Source organism: Camelus bactrianus, chromosome 29 (genome assembly GCF_048773025.1).
Source record: "Camelus bactrianus isolate YW-2024 breed Bactrian camel chromosome 29, ASM4877302v1, whole genome shotgun sequence".
Classification (NCBI taxonomy): Eukaryota; Metazoa; Chordata; class Mammalia; order Artiodactyla; family Camelidae; genus Camelus; species Camelus bactrianus.
Window position 1 is genome coordinate 10315448 of NC_133567.1, and position 25600 is coordinate 10341047.

Genomic DNA, 25600 nt, shown 5'->3' on the forward strand with positions numbered 1-25600 from the left:
AAAAAAGAATCTTCACATGCACTGATTGAATACTAAATATGTAAGTATCTCATCTCTATCCAATATTCTAAATTAGGTCCAAAACCCACTATACTCCACATGGTTTTTGTGATAGTTTTAAAATATAGTTATTTAGGTAGAAAGATGAATGGTCTGAGGCCTCACATACCTAGGAGCAGTCCAGGTTTTAGGTTTTAGGAAATTATTTGCAAATTGGCTTTAACCAATCAAGTAAGTTAAAACAAACAGAAACAGAAGTCTTGAGATCCAGGAAACAGGAGAGTCAACCAGGAGAAGCAAAGACAAGTCTCAGGTCCAATAACAAATGTGAGCACAAATCTAGAAATCACCCTGTGTAGATCAGAGACAGAGAACGGAGGGTACCTGAGGGGGTGGGAAGAGGACTTCAAGACTGGCCAGTATAATTCTATGCAAATGACAGGAACAAAACTGTAATGCAGAAAAAAAAAGTTCAGTTAGAAACTCCTGGAGAAACAAAATGCCAGACAAGAGAGGTCATGTAATCATTATCCTCCATTTGGCTCTACCGTCCATCACAAGTACTGAACACTTAGGTGAACAGTTTATTGATTTTAAGCTTTTACAAACAACCTATAAACAAGTCATGAGATACTTAACTATGATCATAAAACAGAATGTAAATGTCATCTACTTTAGCAACGTAGTCATAAAAATTCTAATGACAGAAACTGGGAAGTGGGCAGAAGTGAAGAGGAGTAAAGGGAGGGGTGAGTGCCAATGGCTTCATCTTTCAAAGAGTAAAGGCAAGGATTACAGCCTCATGATAAACTGAGAAACAAAGGTGTATATTATTGGAAGTTACAAAGTTATCCCATAAACAAACTAAGAAATTAATGAGACTATATTGGGAGGATGCAGAGGGAGATGGTAGGTATAATGAACCAAATACTCATACATCAGGGCAGTAGATGAAAAATCATGGCTAGAATTGAACTCATCAAGATATTATCATCTAGAGAGAGGGAACTGAATTGCGTGGGGGTAGGAAACTTGTTTTTCATTATAAATATTTTATTTTAAAACTATCGGCAGGCATTACTTTGATAAAAAAATAAATTTTAAATACAAAATAAAGTATGATGACTGAAAAAGATGATTTCTAAGCTTCCTTTCATATCTAAATTTCAGGAGGCACCCTGGAATTTTTCCCTCAGAAAGGCTATCTGATCAGGAGCCAGTCCATGCCACTGGGAATCTCACAAACATTATTTTAATAAACGTAAAAATTTCACTCCTGACCTTATTCTACCTTCTCAACAGCTTGATGAAGCAATTATGATAATCATCTGCATTGCAGACTTGAGAGTCAATGAGACTAAATTAATTGTCCTGGATGACATGAGCTTTAAGTCAGTAGAATTCTACTGGACACATGCTCATCACTCCAAGCTCCCTTCTTTCCCACCACATCATGCCTCTTGTTTGCAGAAATAAAAGAGTAAGAAGAATTCATTCAAAGGCTCAAATTCAGGATAAGGATGAGGAAAAGAGCAACTTACATTATGTCTTAAAGAACAGTTTTCCATATGAGACTCGTATATTCCAAATGAAACAGAACAACATGTTTTAAATAAACACATAGGCTCTTTCTTTCAGTGGCTAGGATATGTAAACTTAACCTAAATTTCTTGAATGGATATGCAATGAAATATTTATAACATTTTCTCTGTCCTACTTAACTTATGACTAATCCGAAACAATTAGAGAGTCAGATGGCTGAGTATTTAAAGAAGCCAGCATGCCAAATAAACAGAGGGTCATTTCTACTGAAACCCAGAGCCCCAAGCCTCTGTAGGTACCTGGTTATAGGACAACTCAGGAATAGTTGCAAATGCAAACTGCAAAAGGAATCCTACAGAACCCTGCAGTCTCAAAATAAGGAAAAATGAAGACGCCTTAAGATGTGGATGGCTTGGTCTTCTGCGGGGACACAGGAGGACTCCCCAGGCAAAATCAACTTTCAATTCTCTACGTATCTCATGCAGTTCTACCATGTGGACCCTCCTCTTAAAAATGTGGAAAATAAAAACTTGGCATCCACTGCTGGGTGGTGGTTGTTGTTGTTTTATGATGCCAGCATCACTAAAATCTCTCACCCTCTGCTCCAAGATAAATCTTCTATAAAGCAAGGCTGGGTCTGCCCCCAAAGCCTATCATTTCACTAACACTTAAAAATATTTTCTCAACTTTCTCAAGCAGTGCTCAAAATCGGCCTGATATATATAGAGCCTCGTTTGTGGAATAACAAGATTATTTTTACCATTTTCTGATTCCCTCAAATCTGACCTGTCGCCGGAGAACTTCTAAAAATATCAGGATGATAATGACATTCTTCTTCACTTCCCTCCTGGCTCATGGCTGCATTACGAGAGTTGGGTTTTTATTTATTTTCTGAGGGTCCTCTCTGATCACAGCACTCATCATTTCATTGCTTCAAGATGTGGGACAGAACAGCTATCTTGGGAAAGTGGCTGATTTTTTTCCCCCACCTTTAAAGATGAGGTGTTTTTGCAAAACATTCAGCTCAATTCACTTTCTGCCTACCTCTTAAATCACGTTTTTGAGTTGGAAGTATATTGGAAAGGATCCTAGAAAACAAGTGCTGACTGAGAAGCATTTTGTTCTCTTACCACAGTCAATTCAAGCCAGCAGCAGCGCTGCCTACTGTGTGCCAGGAATATAAAGGTAAATAAAATACTCTTTGCCCTCAAACAGCTCCCAGCTCACCAGGATAGGCAGTCCCACTAACAAATAACAATAGTAAGCTGTGACAGAGCTATAAATCTTACTGTTTGTATAAACATACAAAAATGAGAACACCAATAAGGGAGCCGCAAATACTGTGTAGGGAAATCAGAAAGGAAATGTACTGAGAAACCAAATGATATTTTAGAGATAGAGGCCAACAGTCTCTTGTTGCTTGGAAATGTGTCTCAACCTTGATATATCTGGAGTTGAAAACCAAAAAACTGGTTCTAGAGAGCTGTTAGCATCTGCTTTGTGGGTAGAATTTAGAATATATTCTTGTGGGGTAGGTCCTCTTCCATTTGTTCTTGGCAGTTCATTTTGGTGAGTTTTCAGTCATACTTAGAGATAAGTACCTACTCATTGGTCTTGCAGAAGCCCTGAACAGGAGTGTTCCAACCACAGATGCTTCACATGGAGAATGCTATTACTCTAACAATGACAAACTCTGTCTTCAGATTGGGCAAAGATGCATCAATTACATTGCCAACTACGATATTGTCTACTACATTGTCAAAAGGTTTTCCTTTACTTTGACTGTAGGTCTAGGGAGGACAAGATAAAGGAGATTGCCAAGCATGGAGAAGAGCAGGCCTTGTTCTAGGGGCAGGTGACCAGAGGAGAGACAGAACCAGTAGGGGACTGTCTACCATGTTCAAAAGGATGCTGACAACGGAATCTAGGAATAGTGATACACGGTATCTTTCTTTAGGGTTTTCTTTTCTCTGCAGTACTGTTTGTTGAGCAGCATTAGCTCATGTTGTGTTAGTAAGCACTGGAGAATGAACAGATGGTTCTGAATTCACACTTTGGGGTAAAGTGAACTTTAAAAGTCTGTGGCAACATCAGAAAAATTTTAGGAGATGGCAGAAGAGGTGATCATGGAAATGCTGGGAGAGAGGTCAGACTTGGGTAGCCTCCTGGCTGAGAGGCAAGGAGGAGACTGGGGTCCTAGTTCTCCTGCAAACTCTCAACCTTGCTCAACACCCCTGCCTTTGGCACTTACAGGTGTTTCCTGTTCTAAGCCTTTCTTTTATTTCTTCTTGTTGGCATCTCCCCTCTACAGACATGAAGCTTTCAACTGTCCCTAGTGCACTAAGCATGTTACTGTCCTTCCATTTGCTTTTCAGTTGCCAAATTTTATTTTCTCTCATCACTTCTCCCCTTCTCTTGTCCTTATAGTTTCGTGCATTTTAAATTCCTTTACTGTGAGGTTTTGCACAGGAGCAGAGATGGATGCAAGTGTTCAATCTGTGGTTTTCTTTCTCAGTTATATTTTACTCATCTATCCATTAATATTCCACCTAATTGAAAATAACATGACACCGGCTCTTGTTTAGCATTAACACTCAACCACTGAAAGGGCTTATAAAATCAAGACCCTCGGGGTTGCAGTGAACTATAAAGGTCAGCCTATCTAAGCACTAGTCAGATGTTTAATCCAGGAAACTCCTTAGCTTGCCTGATAGAAATTTAATTTATTGAGTGAAAACGCATAAAGCTATGTTATTTTGCTTACCATCAGACATCATATTTAATAACGATAGCTGCCACTTGCAGTACACTGTGTGTGTGCCCCACTCTGTGCTAAGGGGCACTGACCCCTCTCCACCATCCTAGAAGGCGGTATCATTATTCTCTGCTGCACCTGCCAATACACACCCCTTTGCAGAGAAGGAAACTGAGGTTTAGTTCAGGTCTCACTCATTTCCCAGTTGCCTGTAGCTTGTACATGGCAGGCAGAGCCAAATTTTGCACCAGCTTTCTCAGATCCCAAAGCTTATCCTTTTGGCTGTGATGGTCCCTAGATTTAGGGCTGTATGACTCTTAAGAAACAGAATTGGTCTTGCAGGGTGGCTGGTGTGTGCTTTCTGCTTTTTCCCACTGGCAGTTTTTGCCATTGATGTTGTTCTGCTTGTTGACTCTTGCCTACATTTGGGTCCTTAGGGTTATGACCCACAGTGGTCCCAGGCTGACTTCCAACTGCTAGATGATTTCTCTCTTAAACTGATAAGAGCCCAGGAAACAAAAGATAATTTTACAATTAGTCTGGACCAAACAATGAAGGTAAATCTGTTGTCAAAAAGATATGTGATGCATTTCTAGGTAGACTATCAATGGCACTGAGTTTTTCATCCATTATACAGAACCACTATTGTTTACATGTTGAATATAGTTAAATTAGAATGCTGACCAAGCCAAAGATTTTGACTTTGATGAGTCATTTTTTGGTAAAATAACCATGCATTGTTCCTGTCAACAATTTCAGTGGTTGAGGGCACACTATTAGAACAGGCAGATGGAGTAGAAACTATCCAGAACCCAAATCAGAAGACTGAGGGTTGAATCGCAGCCCTGTGTCTTTGTGTATTTTGAACAGTTCATCTAACTTCCCTGAACTACAATTTCAGGATCTGTGAGACAGGGAACCTAACACACAATAGTATTTCGAGTGCAATGAGATAATGCATGTATAAGTGCTTGGCACAGAGTAGAGGCTTAATAAAAGCTCATTTATCAGCTTATTTCAAGAATCTCCAGCAAGTGTGGAAGAAATATTTGTTGACTAAATTAGGGACTGGGAGCTAGACACTGTTCAAGCAGATAGAGGAGCTTGGATGTCTGAAATCTCACATCTATCTAAAGCATCCATGGGACACCCAGGCATGGCCCCTCTGGTTCTGACAGCTGTACTAGTCATGGAGACAGGCTCAGAAACTTGGAACTGTCAGCTCATTTAACTGTGCCATGATCTGCAATGTTGAGCGTGGCACAGCGTTGCCCGTGACTTCCTTCTCCTTCACCACTATTACTGTACACCTGCAGAAACCGTGAGCATCTACAGTGCAGAAGATAGAATCTTCTCTGGGACTTACTACGAACGTCTTCTGTGGATAAACACTGCCATGGGAAAGGCGATTTATCTCTGTAAACACCACAGTCTCTTAATGTTCAAAGTATGCTAGACATAAATTTAAACCTTGCAGAAAGTCTCTGAAAAGTTCACCTCTGTCCTAGGTCTGCCAACATCAGAAAGACTTTAGGGAGACATTTTCAGTCTCTTGGGTATTTGGGAATCATGGTGAAGATTTGGGGTGGCACTGGGGGAGGGGGTGGTTCCCACAAAGAACAGAATTCCTGGGTTTAAATCAGAATAGCTCCTATCTACAGATCTCCCTAACACCCCCTAGGGACCCTTAAACCAAGACTGGCTCAGTGCCCAACCCCTGAGCCATTACTGATTGAAGTAGGTTCCTTAGAGGTCCTTGGTGTTCAGTCTTAGTCCCACAGTGGAGGCTGGACATGGCTTGACATTCACAGATTTGTGGAGAAAGGAAGGCATGGGGCAAAAGATATTTGATTCATCTTCTTTCTTTCCTAAGTATCTCCCAGATGGTTCTTATCCTAGAGACATGTACCTCTCAGGCAAGAAGCCATTCTGACTTTGAAAGATCTCTGCAGGACGTGGTTCTTCAGAATGGTACGGTGAATAGGGTCATGAGAGGGCTGGGAGCTGCGGGATTGAATTCCAGTCCCAGCTCTGTCACTGACACATACTCTAGACAAGTTGCTTAATTCCTCTGGGCCTAGGTTTATTTGTTGCTTTTTAATTAAATTTTTTTTTTTGTTTTAATTTTTTAAAATGAGAACTGGGTTCTCTCTCTGGACTGTTCTAATTCTAAATATCTCTGATATACCCATGAATCCAACAGGAATGAGCAACAGAATCATATGACTAATAAGGAACATTCCATAGCTAATATTACAGTCAAATACTTCTTGTTCCTCTGCTGAGTGTTTGATGGAACTATGAGTTACAGGCTGGGGTTTCTGCAGCTTGTCTGGTCTTCCCATACCAGAAAAAAAAAAAAAAAAAGAAGAAGAAGAAGAAGAAGAGAGCTGTGGCCTTTAAGCTGTTGAAAAGACATATTTCTCATAATCTAAGTAACTTTGACACTATGCACCACAGCCTGACAATTAAATTTCTCTCTTTCTCTCTAAATTTCAACCAGTGGATATGCTACATTGAGAGTTAAATTGTTCTGATGTGAAGACATCTTTTTTCTCTCATCAGAGCCTAAAAAGCTGTCAGTGCCAGTTTCCTTATTAGCAACCAATCTGCTTGCTCAGACAGTGCCTCACAGTTCATACCAAGTGAAAATGCTGCTCTCCAAGCACAGAGGAGCAAACACAGCTGAGGAATGGAGCAGAGCTGAGGTGGTTTGCAGCAGTCTCCAGGAGCTGAAATTAAAATTGCTGCTCACCTCACTGAGACAGGGAAGCAGAGTACCTCTCAAATCAAAGGGAAATTTTACTGATTGGAGATACACACATGGTGCCCTGGAGAACATTTTCCAAGGCTGCATCATGGAATTGCCCAGCTCAAGCCTTGGGCCAAGACTGCTTTTCCCCTTCATCAGGCACTCTCTTTTCAATCAGCACAAGTGACAGAGTCTTCTCCAGGTGAGCAGCCGCCAACTTGACAAACCATCAGAAGAACCACAAGCATCCTAATCTATGACTAGTTTATTGCAGGGCAAGGGAGTCTGGAAGCCTGGTCTGCATCCTCAAAAGACTCTAAAGTCCTTTAGCAAATGAGCCTCAAGGAAACCTGCTGAGGGTGGCTTGCCACGAAAGACCAAGAACCTCAAGACAGGTGGCCATTAGTCCCAGTAGAGGAAGTAAAGCAAGAAGGATACCAGAGGAGAAAGTTTTCACAGAATTCCATGTGAATATCCTGGAGACAGAGGACGTGGGTACTGGAAATGAAGGATGGAAGGTGGAATGAAAACTGGAATCCTGGAAGATCGTGGTCAAAGAGAGCCCCAGATCTGAAGGGCAAGGAAGTGGATGGGGAAAGCCCATATTTCATCTGTGCATTTTTGACATGCTCCTTATCCCTCTCCTCCCCAGGTGATGGAGCCAATGGTTCTCCTGTTCTGCAGTCTTGGGTCCCTTCAAAGGGATGAGTAAGCAATTTTCTGCCGCCAAAGACCCCTATATTCCTTAATTTTACACAAGGACTGGAGTTAAATAAACTTTTTGGAGATTTAGGTGACAGTACCCATTTTATTGCAATAAAAATGAAAATATCTTGCTGAATTAAAATATATCACCAGAGAGGCCAAGAAATCAGCCATCTGGATGTGAGCACTGTTAAGTCTTGGTGTGAGTTCTTACGTGTTCTCTAGCAATACTCTAATAATACTCACTCTTCTCTAATAATACTCACATCATATGCAAATGTAAACTCAAAATGGACTGAAGACCTAAAAGACCTGGAACCATAAAACTTCTAGACGAGAACTTAGGCAGAATACTCTTTGACATTAATCGTAACAATATATTTTTTGGATCTATCTCCCAAGGAAACAGAAATAAAGGCAAAAATAAACAAATGGGATCTAATTAATCTTAAAAGCTTCTGCAGAGCAAAGGAAACCACTGATAAAATTAAACGACAACCTACAGAATAGAAGAAAAAATTTGCAAAAAAAGGTTAATATCCAAAATATTTAAACAGTTCATACAACTCATTATCAAAAAAACCAACCTAATCAAAAAATGGGCAAAAGACCTGAACATTTTCCCAAAGATGACATACAGATAGTTAACAGGCACATGAAAAGATGCTCAACATCACTAATTATTAGAGAAATGTAAATCAAAATAACAGTGAAATATCACCTCACACTGTCAGAATGGCTGTCATCAAAAAGTCTACAAATAAAAAATGTTGGCAAGGATGTGGAGAAAAGGGAACCCTTTTATGCTGCTGGTTGGAATGTAAATTGGTGCAGCCACTATAGAAAACAGTATGGAGGTTCCTTAAAAAACTAAAAATAGAACTAAAATATGATCTAGCAGTTCCACCCCGGGTAGATATTGAGAAAAAACCAAAAACAGTAATTCGAAAAGATACATGTTACCTCTATGCATTATTTACACAGCCAAGATAGGGAAGCAACCCAAGTGTCCATCAACAGATAAATGGATAAAGAAGATGTAGTATGCATCTACAATGGAATATGACTCAGCCATAAAAAAGACTAAAATTCTGCCATTTGCAGCAACATGAACGGACCTAGAGAATAGTATGCTGAGTGAAATGAGAGAGAAAGACAAATACTGTATGATATCACTTACATGTGGAATCTAAAAAATAAAACAAATGAATGTATATAGCAAAACTGAAACAGACTCACAGATACAAAAAACAAACTAGTGGTTACCAGTGGGGAGAGAGAAAGGGATAGAGTAAAGGTAGGGATAGAGGATTAAGAGATACAAACTACCATGTATAAAATAGATAAGCAACAAGGAAATACTGTACAGTACAGGGAAATATAGCCATTATCTTGTAATAACTTTTAATGGAATATAATCTGTAAAAATACTGAATCACTCTGCCATACACCTGAAACTAACTTAGTATTGTAAATCAACTACACATCAATAAAAAGTATTATGTTGTACACTTAAAAATTTATTGAGGGCAGATTTCATGTTACGTGTTCTTACCATAATAAAAATTAAAAATTAAAAAATTATACTCTTCTGTCATAGCCTGTTGATTATTTAAATGTAAGCACTTTATTTTTAATTTTTTACTGCAGCAAAATATATACCCAGAAAAAGTGCAAAAAGTGCACGTATCAGAAGCATAGAGCTTCATAAACTGAACACATCATGCAACCAGCCCCCAGATCAAGAGACAGAAACCACTGCCAGAAGTCCTTCCCCTCATTCTTCTAATCATTTTCCCCTCAAGTGTAACTATTATCTGGCTTTACAACAGCATGGCCAGTTTTGCTGAGTTTGTATAAAACTGAAGTCATACAGTATGTTCCTTCTTTATGTCTGTATTATCTCCCTCACCATTGTTTGGGACATTCACCCAGGTTGGGTGTAACTGTAGATTATTGTCATCACTATATAGTGCAGAACCCACCGTCACTGCACCACACTGGATCCATTCTGCTGCTCATGGGCATTTGGGTGGCTTCCAGCTGGGGGCTATTTCAAATAGCGATTCTGTGAACACCTTGGCATGTGTCTATGGTAAACATTTGTAGCAAGTCATATTTTTTTTTCATAATATCTGATAGGTCGTCATATAATTTATGTATTTTTCCAGGCTCCATTCTAGAAAGCTCAATAAGAAAGTATGTGCCGAGTGTATTTAGGAATCTATTAGAAAAAATAGGAGGATTTGACATTCACATCATCTCTCCACAATATCTTGGCAGTTTGTTCTCTGAAATCAAGCAGCAAACTCAGCTCACGCCATGGCCTTGATTCTTACTGCTGTAGGATCTTGGCGTTCTCACCTGACAGTCTCTTCCTGCCTCCTGACAACAGCTCGTAATCACCTCAGTCATGTCGTCTATTTTTGGCTCTTATAAAATTTTTTTTCAAAAATTCTTTTTCCTGGTCTAATTTTTTTCTTCTTTAAAATTCTTTGGTGATTGTTAAATTAAAGTATATGGATACACCAATTCAGCCTAGTATCCAGTCTTCCAAACAACCCTGAAAATATTCTGTGAGAATGTGGGGGTGAACAGCCTTTCTATTCCTCAGAGGAGACCCTGTGTTCTGTATTTTAATGTGGAAATCAAAATGAGCAAATTCCGAAAAACTACTCCCAGGATCTGGGGAGGAGGGGCGGCAGCAAAACACGGCCCCAAAATTCTTGACGTTCCTCTCAAGAGGTGGAATCTGGGTGGGTTGTGACTGGTCTGACCACTGAGGATGACAGAAATGACACTGTGTGACTTCAGGGCTGGGTCATAAAGTCAGGTCCCACTGGCTCTCCTGGAATGCCCACTTTCCGGATGCTCCCTCTCAGAATCTAGGCACCATGCTGTGAGACACCCAAGCCAAGTGGAGAGGCCACATTGTAGGTGTTTTAGTCAATAGTGCCAGCTGAGCCCAGACTTTGAATCATCCCAGTTATTATGGGGTTGAATTATGTCTCCCAAAAAGATACATTGAAGTCTAACCCCTAGTACCTCAGAATGTGACCTTGTTCGGAAACAGAGGCATTGCAGATGTAATTATTTAAGATAAGGCCATATTGGAGTGGGCTGGGCCTTTAACACGTCCTTTATGAGAGGTGTGAACATCATGCGAGGACACAGACACACAGGGAAGACAGAGGCCGGGAATGAAATGCAGCCACAAGTCAGGTAACACCTGGGGGCTACCAGAAGCTGTAAGATATAAGGAAGGATCCTCCCCTAGAAGTTTTGGATGGAGGATGGCCCTGCTGACACCTTGATTTTAGTCTTCTAGATTCCAGAAATGTGAAAGAATACATTTCTATGGTTTTAGGTCATCCAATTTTAGTACTTTATTAGAGCAGCCCTAGGAAACTAACATATCAGCCGAATGTGATGTGTTAGTTTGTGAATGTGAATGACATGTGAATGACAAAGCCCTTGGGAATGCCAGCCCCCAGCTGATCGAGACTTCCCAGCTCAGGACCCAGGCTTGTAGACAAGCCATCTCACTGCACTCTGAATTCCTGCCCCCACAAATATGTGACCATAATTAAATGATTGCTATTTTATGCTTCTAAGTTTGGAGTATGTTGTCACACACAATAGTAAGTGCAGGAGGAGCCATCAGAGTTTCAGACGCAGCAGCCCGAGGCCAGATGTCTACACTACACAAAGGACAGACCAGTCATTTCTGCTCTGAAAGTATGCTGAGCATCCGTGTCCGCCAACAGAAAACAGGAACTCAATCAGTGATCCTGTGGGAAGCACAGGCCTTGAGACAGACGTAACAGGTACTATGAGCCAGGCAATGCTGTGAAAATTTCTCATGGATTATCTCATTTAGTCCTGCCAACAGTCCAGTGAGGTAGGTCCTGTTATTAGGCCCCTTTTAATAAATGAGCACAGAGGCACTAATTGGTTGAGAAACCTGCCCTGAGTCACACAGCTAGTTCACGGTAAAGCACAGGCTTCCCACTCAGGGAGACGGCAGCAAGAATCTAGAGGTTCACTGCAGTCCTGGAAAGAATGGAGGTAACGCAGCTCATCTCCAGTGCAGGACTGTGGCCCCAGTGTTTGTTTGCTTACTCAGTGGACATTTCTTGAGTTCTGCAATGTGTCACTGTGTTGTTAAGGAAAGCAAGGTCTAATGGAAGATGCAGACATGTAAATAGATTTTTTTTTTAGTTCAGTCACAAGTTGAATTATTTAAAAAGAAACTGTTGTAATTAGGAAACTAACAGAAAGAAAGCAAACAAGGACAGGGAAACAATGGGCTTTTCCTGCTGATAGAAGCAGAGAGAACACTGAGGTCAAGGTAGTTGAAGCTTCTAACTAGAAAACAGAAGTTTGGGGTAATTCAAGCAGCGGAATGTGAAATTCAGCTGTGACCCAGTTCTATAAATCTAAGCAATGCACCATACACTCTCAGTGGCCCAGGGCATGTGATTAGATCAGATCCAGCACAGCTGGGACAGAAACACTCCTGCTCCCATCCAGACAAGTTCACTTTTGGACTGTATTTCCCCCTCAATCACCATGTACTCTTTGAGGTTCCAAAGGAAAGAGGAAAGAAGGAAAAGGCAGGGACAAAAAGTTCAGTGGGAAAAGGTCTTCTCCTCTCCCGCTGCTCAGGGTAGCCTGGCCACCAAGCCCCGTCGCAGTGGTCACCTGGGCAGATAGGCAGAGAAACAAACTCCAAAATCAGGGAGGATGCCCGTCATGATGGCCCTGACTGACATCCAACCACCCTAAGGGTGAGGATGTTGCACTGGTTTGCAAACCTGGCAGAAATAGGTCAATGAAGCCCCTGGAACCTGACCTCATCCTCCTGGATTTTTATCCCCTCAGCCCAGTCATGACTGCTTTAACCTTTTCTTCAAGTGGAATGTTCCTTCAACAACTTAAAATAGTTGCAAAAAATGTTTCTCAGAAGAGAAAAGGTCAAAGTAACACGGAGATGGCTCACCTACTTTGTGAGTTAAGATGAGAACTTTGGTTTTTATTTCTGATATATTTTATTACTGCTTTAAAGAGAGAGAGTAAAAGGCATTTGGGGAGTTTTGGTCATGGAAGGAGTAGCCTGGCACCAGCCCAGGATTTCCACAGACCCTCCATCACATCCCCCTATCCTCACATCCTCCCACTAGTCGTCTGTGAGGAATGGGGAGACTGGAACCCCTAAAAGCCAAAGCTTTTCTTGCTTTTACTCGACAGATGCAACTCGGTACCTACTGGTTGCAAAGTAAGGGAGTCATATTTCTAGTAGAAGGCTTAATGTCTGCTTCTGAGGACCTTTTATTACCTTGATTATCTTGATTGTGTCCAACGGAAATGAAGCCAGGATCACAACCACAGCATACCTGGAAATGGTTTTAAAATTTTCCCAGTTCCCGCTGAGATACACTCTAAAGCTCTTAATGAAAATTTCGCCCTGTCCATATGAATTAAATGAGATGGAGAAGGAAAGTCAAAAAAAGAGCCACTGGGAAGAAGACTTCTTTTGAGTCTCTTGCCACATGCAACACATGACAGATGAGGGCTATTTCCCTCATTGAGTTAACTTTGGTGTGAGGGGCAGTATAGTTAGAGTCTTCTGAGCCAGACCTTTTGAGTTTGAATCTGGGATCCGCAGTTTACCAGCTGTGCAATTTAGAACACTCACTTAATCTCTCTAGGCTCCTTTTCCTCATCTGTAAAATGGCAATGATTGCATCTACCTCCTAGGGTGGTTGTAACCAATAATGAGTTAGCATAGGAGAAGCCTTTTAATAACTGTGCCATGAAGGGTTTGCTATTACTGTATTGATGTAGAAAAGGGAGCAAAAGAGTGGAATAAAGTGGGGTAATTGAGACCATGAAAGACAGAAAGCTAGCCCCAGATTCTAGGTCCTCCTTCGGAAACAACCTTAACCATAAGCACCCGTAGTGGTTCTCCCATCCATGTGGAAAGTACATTCAGCAGCAAGAAAGAGTCCTTAATACTTATTTCCAAATCACTGTAAACCATGGGAAGTCACAGAAAACGAAGGGAAGAACTTTCATTCCTCTATGGGTACAGTGTATCTTGTTGGCAAGATGCACTATGAGGTATACTTTCTAGAGCCGATTACTCAAGGATAATTTGAAAACCTTTTAGGAATTTAAAAAATCAAAGGACTGGTAAGGTTGAGTGGGCTTGCCTACTTGTAAGCTTGCTTGATGCAGAAAAGTAGAGTGGGTGGGAAAAGGTGAACCTTAAGGATTATGTCTTTCCACTTCTGTCCCAGATGGGTCCTTCATCCACAATGAGTGTCCTTCCAGTCCTGATGTCCTAGACCTTCTCCTTCAGGAGTCTGTATCCCTCAAAGCCTACAACCCTTCTCCTAGCACAATGCCTGGCACACAGCACTCCTTGCTTTCAAAGAAGAATGACTGCATAGACATGTGGATGATATACTAGACAGATTAGATAGATAGATGTGAATTTCTTCAGCTACCTAATCTATTTGAAAGATAAGTATCTAGTTTTTCACAAATCCCCAAGATCTTAATTATGGAAATTTCTAGATTTCACCCAAATCAGTTTTCCTTACAGACATAGGCTTCTTGTGCATATCATTATACCACAAATTGTCTCTTCAATTTCCACTAAAATTTATCTCTCACTTGATGAGCAATTTTTGTACTAGCTGAGACACCAGCTGAAACTGTTTCACAAAGTACTTTTTCTTTCTTTTTGTGGAAAATATATGGTGAATTGCTTATATTCATAGAACCGGGTCACTGCTGAATTTCACATTCCACTGCTTGATTTACCCCAAACTTCTGTTTTATAGTTAAGAACTATAACTGTCTTCAACCTCAACTTTCTCTTTACTTCAATCAGCAATACTGGGTTATCTTAATTTTCAATTTAAAAAAAACAGAAAAATCTAATTCTTTTATTTCATGAACCCACCATGAGATGCGGCAGTCTGGGCAGGGGGCTGGTGAACTCACTACCTAAGGGTCTTGAACTCACATCCCTTCTGAAATGGAAACGTTGGACATAGAATGTGCTCCCATCTTGAGTCCCCATGATGTTGTATCTCACCCGCCGGCCACCTCCACTCATATTTGTATGACTTTTTTCATCATAAATAAGACACCTCAGTAACAACAGATTTCATATGTACAACCATCTGAAGAGAATGACAGCAATATTATCAATATTTCAAAGCACTTTCTATAGCGTAAGACAGTGAACAGATACAGGGTTCTTTGTTCTCCAACACTTATTCTATGGTTTGGGGGAAGCCCCCACTTTTTTAAGGTAATATATAATAAAGTGTCTCTTGGAGATAACACCATTTATTTTAAGATTTAGAAATGAAGGAATATTTTTGGTAAGGAGTGATGTCAAGTACTGTATGCTATGAGGCAGGGTGTACAACTCACATACATCCTTGCTTTGCTGGCTGACCTTTCAGTTCCTATTCCAAGGAGGTGCAAAAACCAATCTCTTGGATTTCTGGACTTGATTTTTGAGGCTTGAGCAGGTAGAGGACTACTTGCTTTTCTAGAACTACTTTGCTTGGGTTATGCCCTGTAAAATATTCCAGGGGTTATGGTCTATTCGTTTTGAATCTATCTAAATATTAAGATATAATGGGTATCACTAAATATTCTTCTTGTGCTGCCTGGAAATAGATGGAGCTTAAATTTCAAGCCTGTTATTAAAACAGCAAATCCTTCCACTAGGAAGTCATCCTTCAAAATCGTCTTTACACAAAAGAAGATGCTCTTGGGCTGAACGTTCCTTTCTCTTCCCTGTTGGCCTTTGCTCTGCTTTCATCCTGGTCTCAGCCCCGCCCATGTCTCATTAAAACCATTTCATTGTGGACTGATGAATAAAAAAGAAACCAATGACATGTAAAAGGACCTCTTTTCTAACAACTCCAGCTTCATAAAAGCTAAAATCTCTTTACTGATAACAATGGCTGAGGCTGGAGCAGTGCTTTACCTTTTCAAAGCCCTTGGTTCCACAGCCATCTCTCCTTGGAGCTCTCAGAGGTTGGCAATTATCACAGTGAAGTGCTTGTAATGATCTGCTCAGGCCCCCTGACCATTGTGAGACAACCCCTGGGACCTCCATTCAGGGCATTAGATGTAACTAGGCTTCTAATGATCACATTATGCAGCTTTGAAATAAACTGAAAATTTGGATTTTATTCTATTAAGAAAATACATCTGGAGCCCACTTAGAGACATAGGACCCACTAACATAGCTAACGGCTCTGACCCCATGGTAGCTAAATGCTATTTTTCCATGCACACCCACGTCTTCATGGTGGTCACTTTGCCCAAATCAGTTGGCAGCAATACGAGTCAATTATTAAGAGGCTAGTATAAGTCCTTTCTTTTTCTGAAAGAGATACCCTGACATAATAGTTGAGGGTTTATAGCATCCTTTGAGATTACAGCAACTTCCCCAACTGGTGTGAACATCAGAATGCCCTGAGGACATGTTAAAATTCGCTCCTTCAGATTTACCAAATTAGATTTTCCAAGGGATGCATATGCCCAGGGAAGTATGAGAAGCACCAGTTTCATAACAATCTTTATTTGAAAAACAATTGTAAAAACACAATTCAATTTTATTTCAAATATTTATGATGTGAATATTGTGTCCTTCCTGCTAGATTCTCTGATAGATACAGAGAGAAATAAATAATAAATATACAATAAAATCATTTCTTTCCTGTGTACCAGGTGCTTTGCACAATCATCTCTAAAATCTTCATGACAAATGAATGAGGTAAACTGTAGATTCTCATTTCACAGATAAGGAAAATGGAGCTTAGAAAAGCTAAGTCGGTTGCTCATACAGCTCATAAAGAATGGAATCCCAGTCATCCTGGCTCCTCATTCCATGCCCCTTCCACCATCTCCACTGCCTTACTTTTCTCCTCAAATGAGACAAGCCCAGATGGTACTCAAAGGGGGTCCAAGCGTAAGTGGAGGCCCAGCCACATTGCAAATATCATAGAAAATTTTACTTCATGTTCCTAAGCAAATTTTGATGCATGTGGGGGCTTGTGAAAACCTTATTTGAAAGGGGCTAAATTGTTTATGATAATTAAGCATTCAGGACTCTTCAGAAAGTTCATGGCCATCAGTCATTCCATGAACTTGCTCGCATCAGAGCATGAATGTGTGGCCCCTTTATGTGAGGCTCTGAAAAGCCCAAAGAAAACCCATGTGCCCCCAGAGGTGGACAGGCATAGTGAGTGCTGCTCAGACAGGCAGGAACGCTTCTCTTCCTCATGGTTGCCTTTAATGCTCCTTTACATAGAATGGGGACTGACCTTAAAATAAAGTGATCAAGTTTGGTCTTAATTCTGTGCCCCCTTCCTCTCTTCCTTGTTTCACAGCATCTTCATGCTCCCAGGTACCCACAGCTGTCTGTGGAGCCTACCAGAGAGCCAGGCTCATCACGTGGAGTTGCTGGTGTTTCTTCCTCCCTCACTTCCTTGCAATCCCTTATCAAAACATTTACTTCCCCAAGTTTTGGGGGCTGGAAGTCCAAGATCAGGGTGCCAGTATGGCTGGGTTCTTGGTGAGGGTCTTCTTCCAGGTTACGTCCTCACACGGTCTTCCTCAGTGTGTGCACACAGAGAGAGAGATCTTGTGTCTCCTCTCCTTTTTATAAGGGCACTAATTGCACACTATGATGCAATTAGTGCCCTTATAAAAAGGATCTCATCTACCCTTAATTACTTCCCCAAGGCCTCATGATCTCATCTACCCTTAATTACTTCCCCAAGGCCTCACCACCAAATACCATCATATTGTGGATTAGAGTTTCAGCACATGAATTTGGAGGGGTGGGGACACAAACACTCAGTCTGTGGCACCTGGGATCCTTGCTACAGTGTTAAACCTCGCATCCCAAGAAAATGTCTCCAATAAGATGAATTCTTGCTAATCTAGTCATACATTCCAGTATTCTTGATCAAGAACCCTCAAAATCTAGTTCTGGAGGTATTTCCCTGATGGCAGGTACATTCTACCTAATTCTTGAAGCTCCTTCAGTGTATGATCTCTGTCCTCCTTTATGAGGCCCAGTGTCCCAGCCAGGTTATGCTGGGATGTAACCCGTCATCCACCTGGCAGCCGAGTGAGGAAGGGGGAGCAGCTCCTGCTGCCTCGTGGAGATGAGAACTCAGCACAGCATCTCCCAGCACAGGGGAAGTGCTGGCTCATACTAGGGGCACTTCGAGTGCTCAGGGAAGTCTTCAGAGACATCCATCCAGATGTCTCCCTGCCATGTTGCAGGGTCCCAGGTTTTCTCAACCAGGGCCCTGACATGGCATGACAGACCTGCCTCCGCTGAGCACTGGAAATCTCTGAGCTCCAAGATGCTCTCTAAACATACTGCACAGCTGGGTCTCTTTGTAAGCTCTCACAGAAAGCCTCTGGCTCTCACAGTTAGCCTTTCACTTCCTGTCAAAGGCCCTCTGTTTCTCACAGAAAGGTCCCCATCTCATTCTCAGTGGGGCACTGGTGCAGCTGAACAGTCACCGGCTGATACCGCTGCCTTTGTAGACAACTCCCTCTCACCCTGTAATTTTCAAAGCCTGAATCACTGCTCTCGCCAGGGGGATGCCCTCACTGGGGGTTTTCCCAAGTCATCCCCAGTGAAGTTCAGCGCTTGGGCCTCCGCCCATGGCAGGCTTTACTCCTGCCGTAAACAGCGCTCAGGATGCTGCCCTCTTTGCCTTCCAGGCTGTGAGGAAGCCTGCTTCACAGCCCTATCTTACCACCGGCTTCCTCAGACCACTCCTGGCACCACTTGTGTCCATTTGGGTCCTCCAAGGGTTGGCTAATGTGAGAGATTTGCCTACGAAGGATAAATGCGAGGGAGCAGGAGAAGGCATGAAGGGCCTTCAGACCACAGTGCAGGTCTGCTAGCTGTGAATGGGAGGGGAATGGAGGGGACTGGGTAGGAAGAGCCTGGGACAGCGGCACAGTGCCTAGAAAAGTTCAACCTAATCAGGGCTGATGAGGGAGTCCTAGAGTCAAAGTCACCTGTTGGAGGAGATCTGCTATCTCTCAGGAACAGACCTGCATTACCACCCTTACTGTGGTCAGCCACTGGCTGGGAGTGGCCCAAGTTTCGTCCTGATGTCAACGTGGTGGAGGTCCCAGTGGGCTAGCAGCTGAGGCTGCCAGTCAACAAGGCTCCCTCCAGCAGAACCGAACAGTGCATTTTCATGACAGTGACACACTAATGACCCAACTAGGTCTGGCCAGGATGTTAATGATGGATAATGGCTTGAACATTAGTTACTCCAGATAACATTCCCACTTTGATAGCTCTATACAAAGGAATGACAATAATAGAGTAATTTTAAGATATGCAGCAGGATCAATGGAAAAATAATTTGGTGAAATTGAATCTTCCTTTGCCCTCCTCAAATCATACTACATAGGAAGCTTTTCTGTACGGCACACATGCCCTTGATGGCCTCATAAAAAGAAATCGTGCCATTTTAGAACTCAAAGGAAGATGACTCATTTTGGGAGTAGGGAATGAAATGTTCAAAATAAAGCCCATTTCTGCCTCCCTATCTTGAGTTGAGAGGTGAACAGTATTACAATTGAATGAAGCAATTTTTCCACCTGCATTTTTAATAACCAGGGAAAGAGAGTGGTGATGCCAGCCTGCACAGACTCTTAAAATTGGAAGGGACCTTATAAATCATGTTCATTGTACATCATCTTCCTGTCTGGCAGCAAACCTCTGTGCCAGGTTCTTATCCCAAATTCCCAAGCGGTTAATTGTCCTTGGTTTGAATGCCTCCAGTGACAGGGAACTCACTGCTTCCTGAGATAATTCATTTTGTGGCTAGACTGCTCTAGTTCTATGATGTTGTTTTTAAAAAGTGATTGAGTCTGCTATATGTGGCCATGTTTTTCCACATATTATCTCATTGATTCCTTATTATCACCAGGGAGGAAGATTCCCCCCCCCCATTTTAAAAATGGGGAGCCTGAGACAGAGTGGCTAAGTGATTTGTCTGATGTCACACAGCTGGAACTCAACTTCAAGCCCAGTTCCCTTCTTCAGTCTCCCCCTGATGCTTTAGATTGTGTTGGGATCTGTCTCTACTTTCAGTTTTGATTCTAGTTCACAGCACCAACCTAATGCTATACATGATGCTCATGATGCTCCTTCAAATACTTGAATCGGGCCTTACATTATGCTGGGGGGCATTTTCACCTCCAGGGTAAACACCCGCTTTCTTCAATTATTCCTCAAATGCATCATCCTCAGATGTCCCCAGACACGCTCACCCAGAGGCGCTCAGGTTCCTAATATCTCTTTTAATGTGACGCCCACTAAACCGAGCACATCTTCTAGGCACGTTATGACTTGTACAATGTGGAAGGAAACCATCGCCTCCCTTTCCCCACACACTGTACTTCTGCTGATAGAAGCACATCATGCTATTGACTCAATAAACTTATAAGCAACTAAAGCCTATTAAACTCAGGCAGCTATTAAATTATATCTCCCCCTCATTCTGCATTGGTTCAAATTTTTTGGATCATATTCATTTTACTTAACTTTAAGCATATTAAAAAATCAGTCTATTGTTCTGGCCTGTTAAAATTCTTAACTCTCTCATTTGCAATCATGCCATCATCTGTAAATCAGGGCTGTGAAAGAACATCTGAGTCCTAAGAAACACTGTGGGGACCAGCCTGTCCCATTACCACCTATCACAGGACCTAGTAAGACCTTGTTCCCTCCTTCTACTTCCACTATCCTGTCATAATGCTCCCCTCTCCCTCCTACTCACAGCACAGCCCCTGGACCAGAAGCATCAGCTCACCTGGGAGCTTATTAGAAAATGTAGGCTCCCAAGCCCACCCCAGTCTTATAGGATCAGAACCCACATGTCAACAAGATTCCAAGTTAATTCATGTGCACATCAAATTTTAGCTGCTCCAGCCTAATGTACCTTGAGCAGGTGACTTAACTCAGTTTCCTCATCTATCAAATGAGAGAGAAGGATGAGCAGCTAAGAGCCTCACAGCTCCTCAGTCCTCTAATCCTCCGCTTTCTCTTACTTCCTCAGGTGCCTTGAACTGTCCCCAGAACTGTCCTGCGGTTCCACCGTGAAGACAAGGGGAAATTGATGGCTGATATAAAGATATATTTCATCCCTTGAAATATTAATAGCAATAAATGAGAATCTTTAGCTCAGGAGGGGTTAAGGCGCTGGTTCTGCAGCCTAGAGTCATTCCATGCCAGACGTTTAGCTGAATTCCAGAAATATGGCACTAGCACAGAGACCCACGCCATGAAAGGGCTCTGAGAATGTCTTGTTCATCTGCAGGGAGGGTGGACTGAAAAGCGCACGTCTCCCTGGGAGAAAAAAGAACAGGCTCCTTTTGAATCAGTTATTCAGAGCTCAACTTCCAGCCAGTGTGCCCATGTGTAAATCAGGGGCAGTAAAAGCACCCATGTCCTGGGTGGCCTGAGGTTTACATGAGATTACTTCTGTGACATGCTTAGCTCAGAAGAACTCAGTAAATACTTAATATTGCCTTAATTGTTATTCTTCCATCTCTAAAACAGGGATATTTTTAATTATCCCACAGGTTTGGTGTAACTAAGAGAGTATATAAAAATAAAAAGACAATACACACATATATATACATATTTTATACATGTATAATATATACGTATACTAGCAAAATGCTCTAGGTCTTCAGACCCAACTAATTTTTTAAAAAAAATATTAAAAAGCTGCTGTCTCAAAGAATATGCAATGTAGGTAGAGGTGAAAAGACAAAATCATAAATTATCATAATGACAAAGTGGAGTGGTAAGACAGAGATGGGGTTATTAAACAATATGACACTATTGTGATTTATTTAAATCTAAAGAATTGGTATGATTTAGTAGAAATCTCTTCTAGGGAAAACAGAAAAGTTTGTGCACTTATTAAGAAATGCCTCATCAAACAGAGTATTTAATAGCATCTGGCTAACAGATCCTGTCACAACTTCTGCCAACTCTTTACTAAATATTTACATATATGCATATATGCTTAAGAAAGCAAAAAATATATACATAGCAGAATTATGATCATAAGGAGAATTCAACCTGTGTCTCTCAGAAGTTGACAAATTATGCAGACAAAAATAAGACTGGAACGCATTTGAGTAACATAATTAATAAGCTAAACCGAACAGATAAAAGATCACTTTATGGGTTAGAAAAGAAAGTCATAGTCTTTTAGGACTCATATAGGTGAATTAAAATAAATCACCTAAGCATCAAATTCACAAACTAGAAACAGAACAATAAAATAATTGTCAATAGAAGTAGAAGGGAAGAATAAAGAAGTATAATGTAGAAAAAATTAATAGAATACATAGAAGAATAGACATGATCAAGAAAATCATAGTTCTTTGCAAAGACAAATGAAATAAATACACCTCTGTGTCTGATGACAGAAAAGAAAGAATATAAATAAAAATACTAAAAATTAGAAAGAGAAAGTAATTCCAACTAGAGATAAACAGAAAGATACTATGTAAAATTTTGAAGAAATAAATTTGAAAACCTAAATGAAGTGGATAATTTTTAAGGAAAATAAAATCATCAAAATTGACTTAAGAAGCAGTAGAAACCTGCACAGAAGTAATTGTGAAGAAAAATGAAAAAGCAGTCACAGAGCTAACCCTAATAAAAAGGCACCAAAGTCACAAGATTTGGGGTGAGTTCTACAAAATGCTAGAGAAACATATCAGTTTTGTATAATTCACACTATTTAAGAGCAGAAATGAGAAACTTCTCAACTCATTCTGCTAGTCTATCCTAACCCTGACACCATAATTGGCTAAAAACAGCAAACACGCACACGCACACACACACACAACTCTAGGTCATTTTCTCTAGTGAGCATGAGATAAACAATTCTGTGCGAAAAACTAGAAAACGGAATCAGCAAGACAGTTGGTGAATATGCATCCTAATCCAGCAGGCTGTATCCCAGGATTGCTGGGATTTGTTACTAAGCCAGTTGATGTAATTCATAACAGAGTACATACAAAAAATTTTGATCATTTCAAATTACTGTAAAAAATGTCTGATAATGTTTAAAATTCTTATCTGACTTTGAAAAAAATATACTAGGAATGGGGTGGGGGTGAACTTCCTTAAGGTAAAATATATCTACTATAAACATAACAGCAAATATTATACTTAGAGTTGATGTTAAATAAACCTTACTAAAAGCAGAAGACAAGGATGCAGGCAGCTAGGCAATATTGTATTGGAGCGCTTACCCATTCCATTAAGATGACAAAAAGAAATGAGAGAAAACTGTCATTACTTGTATAAAATACAGATAATCCAACAGAATCAACTGAAAACTATTGTTAGAATTAATGAGACCAATAAAGTTGCAGGATATAAACAAACCAAAAAAATTTATATATTAGCTATAATCAATTTTAAAAGGTCATTAAAAAGGGGTTCTGTTCAAGCTAGTAACCAATAAACAAACTGACCATCCTAGCAAAAAATCTAGCAAGAAATACACAGGATCTATAAAAAAAAAAAAATCAACTGAACATAACAGAAGATTGGAATAAACAAGGGCAAAAATCATTCTTTTAATGTTTTCAATTTTCCTCCGAAATTAGTCAATAAATGCAATGTAATCCCAATACAAATCCCAACAGAATACTTTTAGGAAATTTAACAAGTTGGTTTCAAAAAAACGTTCACAAAGAGAAAAAAATATAAAAATGACCAACATGTCTTTGAAACAGAAGAACAACTTTCTGTTGTAAGGTTTCAAAATACACGATATGGCTATTAGTATTAATGTAATACAATACAGGCTCAGAAATAAACAAACTAATCACCGAAGGATATAAAGAATCCAGAAAAGTAGCCCCTGTCCCTCGCCCTGTCCCCCTTCCCGCCTCCCTCTCCCTTTCCACACATATATACACACATACAAGTGTCTATATGTGTGCACATACACCCTCAAATTCGGTTAATATTAGGTGTGAAATTTCATATCAGGGGCAGGGGAGTAAAGTAGAATATTCAATAAGTAGTTGGGGTGTTATTAGCTTTCCATCTCAGGTACAGGGGAGGGAAAGTCTGTTCCCCTATCCACCTTAGGTTCTCTGTCTGGGGGTCCTATAAATTGGACTAACAGATTAACGAGAGACAAGCATACACATTTATTTAATACAAACTTTACATGACACAGGTGCTTTCATAAGGAAAGAAAGTCCTGAAGAACTGGTTAAGTGTGAGCATTTTTATATCAGGTTTGATGAAGAGTAGAAAGTTGTAGGAAAATGACAAAAGAGTATGAGCTATGGGTATTAAACGAAGGGAACAGTAAGGCCTGTTCACTCAGATTTTTCTCAGCATCCCTCCATCTTCAGATAAGGAGGGCACTTCTCATACAAGGGGAGAAAGGGGACCTCAAACAGCCCTTCCTGCACTTGCCATTTCTCAAATTCTTTCTGCTTGAAACAGTCATCAAGCCAAGATGCCATGTTTTAGGGTAGCATGCCCTGAACACCATCATATGTAGAGGGATATTTATTTCAACATTGGAAGAACTTGAAAAAGATAGTCCTAAAACTAAGTATCTATCAATAGAAGGATAGTTAAATAAATTATAGTAATATAGTTATTGAGAAGATTAAGGTGGACAAGTTGTACTGGAATAAAAGATCTCTAAGACATATCAAGTGGAAAAGAGTAGGTCACAGATGCTTCTCTGCAAAACAAGACAAAATGACCACTTTATTGATATACGTGTATATGTGCAATTAAAGGAGAGGCAAAATGACTAGAAAAGTACGTTATTATCTCTTAACAGGGGAGAGTGTATGTGTGTGCACGTGAGCAGGTGATGCCAGGACTTAACAGGGGGACTTCTATATTTTACTCTACACTCTTATTTATGGCTTGAATCTTCCACAAGAATGTAGTTCTGCACTGCTTGTATAATAATGTACAATTTCATAAACAACAATTGCAAACAACCATAATTTTATCTCCTTTTGCAGGTAACATAATAGCATAAAAAGCCCTAGAACATACCAGTTCTGCCTTTTAAATTCTCTGGATTATCATTTCCTTATTTATAAAATTCATTTGAACTAGATTATCTAATTCCTAATAAACTTTAAATTTCCCTGAGCCTATAAAATGTAGTTTAAATAATTTTTCACTTTATTATTTTTGTATTTTATTTTTAATCTGTATTTAACTATTAGTACCTCAATCTTACAGGCACATTACCAATGTAATCAATAATTAAATTTTGCCTTAGTAGCCAAATTTGTCTGCCATGAGTACGGTTACTTCCTTCTACACTTTAAATGATGTAGCGTTTAGTTTTGTTCTTTACCTTATCAGAATTGCTAAATGGTCAGTGAATGCTGTAAGGAAACACAGGATGCAAATCACACAATTGTTTCAGTAGGAAAAAAATACAGCTGATTTGACTTTCATAAGCTCTTTCTCTTAGCTCTATCTTTAAATCTGAGAAAAGAAATGACTTAATGTAAAATTTCCATGAGAAAATACCAGACCCTTCCCCCGAAGAAGTAAAGAGAGAGTTTAAGCTAGAAAAGGAAGTCACCACATCTGAAATCTGTAAGAAAATATGTTCTCGATTCCTCAAAGTATAGAGACAAAAGTAAAAAGACATCACCTTGAGAAGAAAAGGTATTCACGTGCAAAACTGCCTGAATAATTCCCCCAGAACTTTCCCTAGATCGTTACTGTCTTA

General features: G+C 40.4%; 1 protein-coding gene across 5 annotated transcripts in view; it reads right to left on the bottom strand.

Moving 5' to 3' along the window:
- CRH (corticotropin releasing hormone) overlaps nt 1-25600 on the bottom strand; it is a 73636-nt gene that overhangs the window by 19988 nt on the left and 28048 nt on the right. For 3 of the 5 annotated variants that reach the window (XM_074355021.1, XM_074355022.1, XM_074355024.1), the window contains one exon: nt 385-450. The exons of the other annotated variants lie outside the window; for them this stretch is intronic. In XM_074355021.1, the coding sequence (XP_074211122.1) occupies nt 385-450 (66 nt within the window). The remainder of the gene's footprint in view (nt 1-384; nt 451-25600) is intronic. 5 annotated transcript variants of the gene reach the window in all.